An 11,556-nucleotide genomic window follows, 5' to 3' on the forward strand; every position below is an offset into this window, starting at 1 on the left:
CATGTGTGTCCCCAGCCCGTACCTCTGTCCTCCTCCTTCTCGCGGCCGCTCCTGGCCCTGAGCGCCCGGCTCCGGGTGCTGCCGTAGTCTCCGGCTTTAGCCCTCTCCACCAGTTCCTTGGAGGTGCTTTTGAACCAGGGTCCGTGCCGCCGTCCCCCGTCTGGCATCGTCGCTGCTGCCTTGGAGCCGCGGCTCAGCTGCATCACCCCCAGGTAGGGCAGCCCTGGTCCCTCGGCAGCCCCGGGGCCACGCTGGGTCCCCGTCACCGTGGGCTCCCCGGCAAAGCCGGAGTGCAGGAACACCAAGCTGCCGGCCGCCAGGTAGAGAGCCAGCAGCGTGAAGAAACGCACGGGTTTTCGCCGAAAATACCGCTGGAGTTTTACCAATAATTTGGCCATAGCGTCTTCATCCCTTCCCCGGCAGCTGGCGCCGCAGGGGAGCTGCTCTCCGGCCCCAGGGATGCTCCCGAAGGGGGGTTTCCCCCCCCAAGACTGGAGGTGGCTCCTGGAGTGTCCTGGGGGAGCAGACGGGTGCCCCCAAAGCTCAGCAGGAACTGCAGGGTGAAGCCGTGAAATTGTCCGACCCTAAGAAGTCCAGGAGGGCTGGGGAAGGCAGCGCGGGTGGATTTTGAGTCCCCCCCGAGCTGTGCACAGAGGGGTTTCTCCAGCGCTGGCTGTCACCGCGGTCACCGGTTTATTCTCCTCCCAGCAAAGCCCCCCGGCCGTGCCCCGGAGACTCGGCTGATGGAGGGATCATGTTAAGGAAATCGAGGGTTTGAAGGTGATTTGAAAGCCGATCAGCTGACGCAGCTCTTCTCGCTCGCCTTTCCGCTCGGCAGCACCGGCTCTCGCAAGCATCTCTCTAATGGAAACGGCACCGTCGCCCTTTCAGACAAAGAATGAAAAGTCCCTGGACGCCTCTCAGGGCCTGAAATGCTGACCGGGACCCTTTGTCTAAGGGAGCCCCATTCATCTCACTCCCCGGGCAAGAAATCTCCACCTGCAAGTCAAAGAGAAAGGCACGCTTAGGAAAGCATCCCAGGACGCGGGCAGGATGGCAGTCCCCGTCCCACCCCGGGGCGAGGAAGGATGCTTGGGCTCTCCTTCGCCTTTCAGCCCCCTAGAAGGGCAGTTCGACCTCCAAACCCCCCCGGCACAGGGATGCAGGACAGACAGGAGCAGTGGGAACGATGTTGGTCGCCAGCAGCCCGAGGTTAGGGACAGGGACACATCGCTGCCTTGTCATGCGGGAGAGATGCTACAGCACGGCTCTGGGGCACGTGGGGGATTTCTGATTTCACCCAGTTTCACCCACAAGAGGATGAGCTGTGCGCACACACACACCCCCACACATTCGTGCACGCACACGCGCACACACTCGTACACACACACTTCACCCCTAGGTCTGACCCTCTCTAGGCAACAGCCGGCCCCAAGCAAAGCCCGTGGCAAGCGAGCGCCAGTCGTGGGAGCCAGGTGGGCTGCAGGCTGGGAGGCTACTGCAAGTGGCTGCTCCGGCACCCGGGCACCCCACGGGGCTGGGAGGCCCCACGGGAGGGTGATGTCCCCACGTCGTCCCCAGCGCGACTCTCCCACAGAGCCCCGTGGCTGCGTTTCAGCCCATCGTGCCCCCAGCGAGGCTTCTGCAGACGCCGAGGCCAGGGCATCCTCTATTCTCCAGCCAGGACCGAAGGGCTGACCATCCCTTTTCACACCCTGACAGCCAGGAAAACATGGTGCTGCCCCCGGAACGCCATAGTCAGACCTACCCAAGGCCATCCCTGGTGGCTCTCAGCCAGGTTTCTCCCCAGCAGAGCCTGGAGAAGGGATGGTCCCCTCCAGCCCCGCCACGGGCTTTTCCCTCGGGGGGGATTTCTCTCCTCCAAACCCCCCACCTATGGAGGATTCACCCCAGCCCTGCCCAGGACAGCATCACCCCAGGTTATGGGGTGGGATTGGCTTCAGGGTGGGAAATGCCACTTGCCACCACAGCCTGCTGGCACAAGGGCAGTGGTGGGGACGGCCCCCTGCCCGGGGTGTGCTGCCTGTCACGGATTTGTCTTATTTTAGGAAAGGAGACAAAAATAAATGGAAAGACAAAGTGCCATTAGTTTAATGGCCTCTATGTTCCTGCCATCTGTCTTCAGTTGATTAAATGAAAAATATTGGTGGAACATATGGCATGAATTATACATAAATATTTTAATTTGGGTTCCCAGAGTGGTTATTCAAATACCTCTGGCTCCGCCGGGTGAACTTTAGTGGAGCTCAGGGCTGGGCAGGCTGCGTGGGGCAGACTGCTGGTGGGGCATGAGCCCCACGGGCTCCCCCAAACCGCCCCCTCCCCGACCACGACTGCGGCCAACGCAGCCTGAGTAAAGGCTGAGTAGACTTGGAGCAGCAGCTGAGCAAGAAGACTGCTTGCTATTTGGGCTTTTGCATCTGCAGGCACCTCCGTGGCAGGATGAAGGTGCAGGCAGCAGCCTGGCACAGGCAGGTGGGCGAGCATCCCCCAGCCCGGTGGTCCCACGGACCTGTTGGCGCTTGGCTACTCTCCCACGCTCCCTGGCCAGCAGCCCACGGGAACTCATGGCACAAGCACGAGTTGCTGTTCAACCCACCTTCCCATGGCTTTATACAGGCGCAGAATATGGGGCGGCTTGGGACGCTGCTGGGGTGCAAACGGGACACCTCAGGGCTGCCCCCAGTGTCCCCGCTGCCACCCACCCTCCTCCCTGCCTGGGCTTGGTCCTGCCAGGCTATGGCAAGGAAGCACGGCATATAAAGAAGGGGCTTAAATTACTATCATTAAGCCATCTGGAGCTCATCCTTCTCCATCATGAACTGCGGAGTCGCAGGTCAATTACTGCACATTTGCATATATTCCATTAATGCTTCTGCTAATTGTCCGGAGGAGATAATGTGCTCGGCTTACAGCTCCCTCGCTGGCTAGGGTTTACAAACAACAAGTGTGGCAAATAGAGCTGGCACCAATGCTGCCCATATCGACAGAGGCCTGGGACATCGGGGGGCTGCCTGGGGGTCCCTGCCCTGCTGGTGGCCATCCAGGATGGGGGGTGGCAGCAACACCCCACAACGCTGCTCCGTGCACCCCACCAGCCCTCCCCGGGTTGTAAGGATGGATTCACCTCCCTGGTGCAGCAGCATTGGGGTGGAAGGACCAGCCACCTCGGCTGGACCTCACGGGTCCCCATCCCCAGCGCAGCATGCAATGGCCAGTGTCCCCTAGGGGTCGCATCCTGCCCCCCCGCTGCCCGACTGGGCTCGGGCTCTGCTTCTGCCCCAGTGCCAGGGCATGGATCCAGCCCCGGGGAATTGTGTGGCTGGAAAGCTCCCCCGGGCTGGCAGTGCCGGGGCTGGAACATCCCTCCCTGCTCCCCCAGCCCCCCTTGGCACCCAGAGCCAAAGCACGGCACAGCCAGGTTGGGGAGGGGGGGACGACATCTCCCAGGCACTTCGCACCGTTATAAGCAGCCAGCGGGTTCAGCTGGGATGGAGGGGAATGGAGGGGGGGCTGGTTCCTCGCCTACCTCACCACGCTCCTGCCAAGAACCGAAATCCTCATCCCGGCAGCGGGATGTCCGTCTGAGCATCGCTCCGCGCCCGGCCCACCTCCCTCTGCGGTGGCAGCAGTACCGAGGCCGGCAGAAAGCAGGAGAGCTCGGCAGGTCTGGGGCTCTGCAATTACTTGCTGCGGGGCCAAGGAAATCCTCATTAATTTGCAAGGTTTCTCTCCCCCCTCCCCCGACACACACCCCGCGCAGAGCCAGTGCGTGGGGAGGCGGACACGGGTCCCGGGCGGGCTCCGCCGAGCGGCGCAGGCACCTCCGCCACCGCTCGGGACCGGGATGAATGAAGCGCCGATAAATTATACATTTGGGTCTTGTCTCCAAATTGCTCTGCAATTATTGAGCGCCAAGGTTCAGCTGCCTTCAAGCACCACCTCACATCTGACCACGGCAAAACACACTGAAGGGCTCACGTGGCTCCCCCAGCACAGGAGAACAATCAGCCCATTAAAAACAGCAAATTAACGAACACAAGAGTTCCATTAGGAGGAGAAGGCGACCGAACTATCCAATTTCATCCCCTCATTAGCATTTCTTATCAGAGGGACAGGGAAAGAATAGGGCTTTAAAAGACAGAGGGATGGGATGGAGTCTAATGACCACAACAGGGCGAGGTGCCCGGGGGGCCCCTGTCCCGCCGGAGGGCTGTGACACAGGCACTCACCTCGGTCCCGTGGGGGACAGCATGGTCCTGCACCCTGCCGAGCACCCTTGGGTGCACAGCACAGCTTCTCCCCAACAAGCCTCGGCTGGGGTCTGGAAATGCAGAGTTTTGCAGGACCCAGTGCATGGCGTACAAGATCCAGCGCCTGGCACGCTCCCTGGACCTGCTCTCACCCAAAAGCCACCCACTTCGGTGCGGGGACCGCATGCCTTCTCAGAAAGCCCCTCCATCCCTGCCCTTGGCTCCACGGGATGCCAGCAATGGGTGACTGCTGCCACTGGCAGAGCAGCTCCTGCAGATTCACACGCTTGCGCCTCCCCGGTGCAGGCAGCGGGTGACGGCACCAACCAGTGACACCGGCAGGAATACCCTGGGGCACCGGGCACCCTTGGTGCTGGCATCCCTCCAGCCTTTCTGCCTCCATCCCTCAGAGTGGCCTGCAGCGGGAGCCCGGCATCGCTGCCTGGGGAGAAGCTGGGCAACTCGAGCTGCCGGGCAAACCTGCCATCATCTTCTTCAGCCCCATGAAAATGCATTTTCACCCTTCCTCACTCTTAAATTAAAAACAGAAGCAGCAAATGAGCTGCATCGGGTTGAATTTAAATACCGTTACTGCTGGGAACAAAACTGAGCTAAACTGGGATGTTGAAAATCAAGGTTTCCATCGCAGCAGGGCACGTCTGGACCATCTGATGCATCACCCCCGGAGCACCCAGCACCCACTGACCGCCCCTTCCGGGGGCAAGCCGAGCACACCGAGCAGTCGGCTGCCTTTAAACTGAAGCCAAGTTTATTTATTCAGCTGCTCCCTCTCTTAACTCTGCTGAGAAACAGGTTAGTGCATCCTCTCCGCCGGGAGGGGTGTGCAGGAAAGGTTCACGTGTGCTTAAAAACAGCTGACTCGGCAGCTTTGGGGTGTCACAGCAAGCGGTGGCTGCTCCATCCCTGCCCCGGGACGCGGCTCTCCCTGGGGATCTGGCACCTCTTCCTCAGCAGTGAGATGCTCCCCAGGCATGTACTTCGCTGGGGAGCTTTTACATCCCTTCCATAGGCCAGACCACCAAGATAAGCAAAGGAAAAAACTCCTATTTGGGATTTATTGGCCCGATTTGTAAATCCAGAGTGAGACTTGCCCACCCGCTGATAGATTTCTGTGCAGGATTTCCAAAGGTTTGTAAATTCCTCCTCGCTGGGAATCAATGGAGGGGTTTAGACTGAAATTAGGTGGCTGACTTTCTCACTTAGGGGCAAAACCTGATTTTTAAGTATTCTGGAGAAGATTTATCAACAGTCTCAGCACTTGCCCAGGGCAAGGGGAAGCCGCAGCCCCAAGCCCAGCCGGGCAACGAGGCACCAAGCTCCGGAGATACCACAAATCCTTCGCTCCAGGGGGACAAATTTGCCCCAGACTAATTGATTAACGTCTGTAAAAGGCCTCGAGATCCACAGAAACGGGGCCGTGCTAATTGCAGAGCCTCCTATTAGCGCTCCCGCCGCCTCCGCTCTCCAGAGGATGAAAACCTGCCGCGCACCAGCCCCGTTTCTGCGAGGGGCTGAGTTATAAATAAGCCCTGGGATGACGGGCTGGATCCTGCCCCAGGTTATGTCAATGCACCAAAAACGACCAGAGAAGCCCAGGGCGTGAAGCACATCCCAGAAGGGCTATTTTATTTAACCGAGCGTATTTAAGCGACTTTAACCCCATTTTTAAATATTACAATGTTTGCTGTTGAGCTACCTGGGATTGCAAACTCCCACAAAGGCCCCAGACCCGCGCCCAGGGGATGCGCATCCCACCCAGACCCTGCAGCCGTCGGGTGGCAGGGGGCAGGGATTTGCCACGGGGCAGCCGAGGGGCTCCCGAATCACATCCCAGCCAAAGCGCAGCAGCCCCTGAAAGCAAAGAAACGCAGTGGCCTTCAGGCGACTGATTTCCAGGTAATCCCACCTCTGCAGCAGGCAGGAGCTTGCGGGGCTCCGCTTGCTTCCGCTCGCCTCCCCATGTTATTTTGCTTATGGCCCAAGTGGAGCCAAAATGGTTGGTTTTGTGTTTTTTTTTTTTTGTTTTTTTTTTTTTTTTGCTTCGCGCCCTGTTCCTCCACAGGCAATTACATCAAAGCCCGTTCCAGCCTCTTGTAGGATGAATTCCCCTTGCAACTGTGAAAGCGGCTCATAAAGAAAAATGTTTTAAGCCATGAATCATTTCAAAAAGCACACGCCACGATGCCACCGGCAGAGAAGGAAATAGCCGTGTATTCCGGAGATTTAGGAAGGCAGAGGATACCGGGGAATCGGTGGGATGATTTAAATGAGCCGGCACAGCAGAGATGCTGCAGCCATTGTAGCCAGTATCCCCGTCCCAGCTGCTGAAATGCACCTTATATTACAGCATTATTATTATTATTATTATTTTAATTAATCTGCAACAACCCCAAGCACGTGTGTCTTATCTGACTCTCTCCATCAGCATTATCCCATCTGCCAGTACTTGGGTTTCCTCTGGCAGGGCCGGAACCTGTTTGTGGAAGGAGCGGGGAACTCCCTCATTTGCTACCGTGGCTAATTGCATCTGGAGAGCCACACGCAGGGCGGGCAGCGGGGACCAGGCAGGAGCCGTCTTTGCCTTCAGCAATAGAAACAAATAATCCAGCGCAACCCTCGCCTGCCGCATCCCCGCCAGCCCCCGACATCCCTCCCCGAGCATCCCTGCTGCCGGCATCAGCCCCATCCCCACATGCAATGCTGACAAGTCTCTATTTTCCCATTATTTCCAAGTTTTTCCTTGCAAGACCAGAATAGGAGCTCCTTTTGGATGTGAACAGTGTCAGGCCTGTGTCGGTGGTGACATACAGTGGTATTTGGGAGAAGTCACCCCGGGGAGGTCCTGGTGACACTCAGGGATGCTCCTCGGACTGCCACAGGGTCTGCGCTCCCTCTCCCCCTTCTCGCCATCCTTGCCCGCGGCACCCTTCCGACACTTAAGCCCTGGGAAAAAGGTGATTTAACTTCATTCAGACGACGCTGTGTATCTGTAAATGGGCTTAACCTAATGAGTTTTAATATGTATTATGTTCTAGGTATTTTATGCCCTGTCTGCACAATCCAGTTATGGTTTTCAATAAGACTTAGCGAGCCGAGACATGCACCAAGGGGGATGCGCGCTCACACGGGGCTGCTCCCAACTGGGCGAGGAGGAGGAGGAGGAGGGTGGGAAGAAGGCAGGGGCTGTCCCCCAGGGAGACACAGCCAGATCCCAGCCAGCTGCTGGCTCAGCAAAGCCCCCCCCCAGACCAAGTGCTGCCTTCCACTGCCTCCAGCAGCCAGGGAGGACGAGGTTTAGGATATGAGGGTTGGCCTCTTGCAGGTGCAATGTGGCTCTGGAGGAGGCACTGCTCATCGTCCCCAAAGCCTTCAGCCACTCCTGCAGCCGGCTGGGCCCTACCCTGCCCCAGTGGGCACAGCCTGGGGACCCGCTGGCCCTGCGAGCATCCCGGCCACCTCGGCATGCGCAGACACCTGCACCATCCCTGTCACGGTGGCAAAGAAACCCTGAACCACAGCCCGAGCCCACGGACTCCTCATTTCAGAGAAAGTCGCGACACTGCTGGTTTTTTCTTCCTTGTCCTTAACAATGAGGAACCAACCCCGCGGTCAAACCGGAGCAGCCAAGTAGCGTGGCTTTATCCTGAGGTTTTGTGCAGCAGAGCCAGTCCTGGCTCTTGGATTCACGGGAGGTGAGGAGACTCAGCTGCCACAAGCCAAGGGGAGATGCCCCAGGGGAAACCCTGCTGCACCCCACCAGCAGCACCTACAGGACCCCCCCCTTGTGGTACACATAGCGGCATAAATCCCATACAGACCACGATGAGGTCCATGGGGGCCATCCGTTGGGAGCTGGGATGTGTGGCCCCCGCCGTGGGGGTGGCTCAGCCCTACTGAAACACCTTCCACAGGCGCTGCGGAAGGGCCAGGCTCGTTTGGTCCATGATTAATCCCCACAAGACTTTCAGACAGGGAAGAGCCAAAACTAATTTGCCTGTAAAGCCCACGCTCAGCTCCTGCAGGTCTCTGCCATGGAGACTTCGCTCAGCCCTCGGTAATCTGGGATTATACGCAGCGCTGGGGCAATTAAGAAAAACAGCTTTTCAAGCAGCAGACAATGCCTTCTGCAGCCTATTTAAATTAATATAATGAGAAAGATTATTTCTTGCAGCCCTTGGTTTAAAGCTTCCTTTCCCGGGGCGGGGGGGGGCTGATTTCTTTCTTTCCCCACACACCCAGCAGCATTGCATCCCGCTGCACGAGGGAGACGGAGGCCCAGTTTGGGAAGAGATCTGCCTTTCCCATGAAGACTGCAAATCCAGAGAGAGCAATCGGCTCCGCAGATTGCATCCCGGCCCTCTGATGTATTCCCCTGGGTCCCCCCACATGGCCTAGGATTGTGCTAGTGAGAGCCAGCCCCTGCTCCCCCCAGGCGCCGGAGATTTCCATCCCAACCGGGGTGATGGATGTCCCCAGCAGCGAGGTGGATGTCTCGCTCCTCACTGAGCAGCACTGAGCAGCAGGTCCCCCTCCCCCATGCTCGTCCCCCTGTCCCAGGCTGAGCTCCGGGCTCCAGAGGGAACCAGCACATCACAAAGGAGGTACCGGAGCACAGAGATTTCTATCCCAAAGCAGAGCCAGGTCCCTGCATGGCTCGAGGTGACTGAGGACTTGGGGGACGGGAGGTTAGAAGAAGCAAAGCTTCCCCATCTGCCCGGCCAGGCTGCAAAGAGATACCGATGAGACCCGGTGCAAAGGGACCCAAAGCCAGGGGGGAGATTTGGGCAGGGATGAGCTGTGCCAGACCCTGCTGCCGCAAGGCTGGACTCGCCTCCATGGGCACAGGGCTCTGGGAAAGCCATCCAAAAGCTGAGCAAAACCCCATGGGGAATTCTCCCTGGCCGCACACTGCTCCCCCCGCCAGGCCTGTGACGAGCAGTGCATACAATAAATAATAATAACTTCTAATGAAACTCGGCTTGGAGGAGCCCCTTGTGCTTAGCGGTGTCAGACAGAACAAGGGCCAGCCGGCACTCACCACCCAGCCAGGCGAGTGGTTTCCTGAGCCCAGGGAAGGGACAGCGGTTATAAAGGATAACTCGGGAAAAATCCCTGGAGAGGGGAAGGTTACGGCACTCGCAGGGTGGGAAGGAGCAGGTGGGAGGGGGCCAGGCTGGGTGGGGACACCCCAGGGTCCCCGCTGCCAGAATACACTTCCCGGCTCCGGATTGCCGAGAAACTTTATTTAATCCTGCCTTCACGGAAAAAATGGTTTCTAATGCTCAGCTCAAGGTAACCTTCATGCCGTTCTCCAACTGCCTCTGCTTTTCCTGCACGCATTATTTTTTTTTTTTATTTTATATTAAAATATTCCAATAGGTTGCCAGCATGGATATCGAAAGAAGAAAACAAATAGGGGAGGTGTATTTGGAGGGATTACCATCTCTCCCCATTTCCCCAGCCGAGATGTTCCTGCACAAAGTCTCGGGAGGAGGAGGAGGGCTCTCTCCCCGCCTGCCTCCCGCTCCCCTCCGAAGCCAGCAACCCTCTGGAAAGCAGCAGAACCCAGAGCGAAAAATCTCTGCCAAGGCGAGAATTATTAACAACTCCCGCAAAGCATCCTTAACCTCCGGGGCGCCGGCAAGCTCCCCCCATCTCCTCCCGAACTTCCCCGCACACGCAGCCCGCATCTTCCCACGCACATCCCCACCGAGCCGACACCCCCCCACCCCACCCCCCCCGCCCCCCGGCTCGGTGTCCTCCGCCGGGGTCCCCCCGCCCCGGGCTGGGGGCTCTCTCCGTCGTCCCCGTCCCCCCCCCCCCCCTCCGCCGCTTCATGTGTTGCGCTTTTCGCCTTTTTTTTTTTTTTTTCTTTATTTCCCCAGGTTTTAACCCGTCCCCCGCCTCCCGCAGCGCGGATGCCCCCTCCCCGCAGCCCAACTTCGCGGCGGAACCCCCTGACCCCCCCTCTCCCCTCCATCCCCGCCGTTTCCTACCCGCACCGGGCGCTCTCCCACGCCGGCCCGGCCGCCGCCGCTCCATGCGCCGGCCGCCCCCGGGAGCGGCGGGGCCGGTGGAGGTTGGGGGGGGGGGGGGGAACGGACACACCGGGGTGTGGGGGGGTGTCTCACTGCGTCTCGGCCCCCGCCGTGCCCCCTTGCCACCGCCCCCGCCGGCCCTGCCCCGCCGCCGGGGCTCCGCTCATGCTGCCGGCCGCGGGGGGGGCCCGGCCCGGCGGCTGCCCCTCGGTTCTGCCGGGAGCCGCTCCCGGGCGCCGTTACTTAACGTCTCCATTCAGCTCCGCTGCGGCTCCGCTCCATCCGCCGGCCTGCAGCGCTGCCTGCCGCTTAACCCCTTCCCTCCCGCCTCCCTCCAGCCCCCGAACCGCCCCCCCTACCGCCCCCCCCGCTGCGTCTCATCCCGCCTCCCCGCTTCGTTTTGGTTTTTTTTCCCCCTTTTTTTTTCTTTTTTTTTTTTTTTTTCTCTTGTTTGGGAATGAGGTTGGTGACGGAAAAGCGGCTCCCGGCCAGCCCCGGCCCCGCCGGTGCGCTCAAGGGCAAGGGATGCTGAGGGGGCGGAGGGTGATGTTGTAGCGCCCCCCCACACACACGCCACGGGGACCCCGTCCCGACCCCAGCACTGCCCCGAGCCCTGGCACAAGGGTCCAGACAGAGATTCATTGAACAGGGCTAGCAAGAAAAAAAAAAAAAAGCACATATTTTTAATATATATAAATTTTTATTTTTACATATATTTGTGTCATATCCATGAATATGAAAACTTCCCGACTCTGGGAATAGGAAAAATTACGATTGTACAGTGATTAATGTGAGAGAGGATTCCACGCCCCCCCCCCTTCTCTTGGCAATTTTAAGCACTGAGGGGGGGAGGCAGATTTTTAGGGTGTGCTGGTGGCAGCTGGAAGCCCCGTCGCCTGCCTGGTACTGCCTCCGCAGCGTTCCCGGCTGCCTCCCGCTCTCCCGGCACTCCAGGCCGCGGCACACACCGAGTCCCTCTGGGTCAGGAGGAGATAATTAAAAAAGGATCTAGAGAAAATACCCCTGCCTTAACGTGATTAAGACAGCAACCTTCAGCGGCCATGGATCCTTCTCCCGCCAGCATCTTTGTGCCGACAGGGGTACAGGCTCAGAGGGTGGCATTTTTCCAGGCGACGTACCCAACTGACCCCAGGGGAGCAGGGGGACCCCGAGCGATGTGCCCAAGCTGTGATTTCCTGGGGTTCCTGCATCCTGGCATCCCA

General features: G+C 59.0%; 1 protein-coding gene across 2 annotated transcripts in view; it reads right to left on the bottom strand.

The window, feature by feature from the left end:
* The window catches only part of WSCD2 (WSC domain containing 2), a 28,957-nt gene extending 18,585 nt beyond the window's left edge, over positions 1 to 10,372 (bottom strand). For both annotated transcript variants that reach the window (XM_054219336.1, XM_054219335.1), the window contains exons 1-2: positions 10,292 to 10,372; positions 23 to 999 (exon numbers count right to left, since the gene is read on the bottom strand). In XM_054219336.1, the coding sequence (XP_054075311.1) occupies positions 23 to 398 (376 nt within the window). In that variant the 5' untranslated portion in view covers positions 399 to 999; positions 10,292 to 10,372. The remainder of the gene's footprint in view (positions 1 to 22; positions 1,000 to 10,291) is intronic.
* Positions 10,373 to 11,556: the final 1,184 nt, after the last annotated feature.

The sequence above is a fragment of the Rissa tridactyla genome, chromosome 13 (assembly GCF_028500815.1).
Source record: "Rissa tridactyla isolate bRisTri1 chromosome 13, bRisTri1.patW.cur.20221130, whole genome shotgun sequence".
NCBI lineage: Eukaryota > Metazoa > Chordata > Aves > Charadriiformes > Laridae > Rissa > Rissa tridactyla.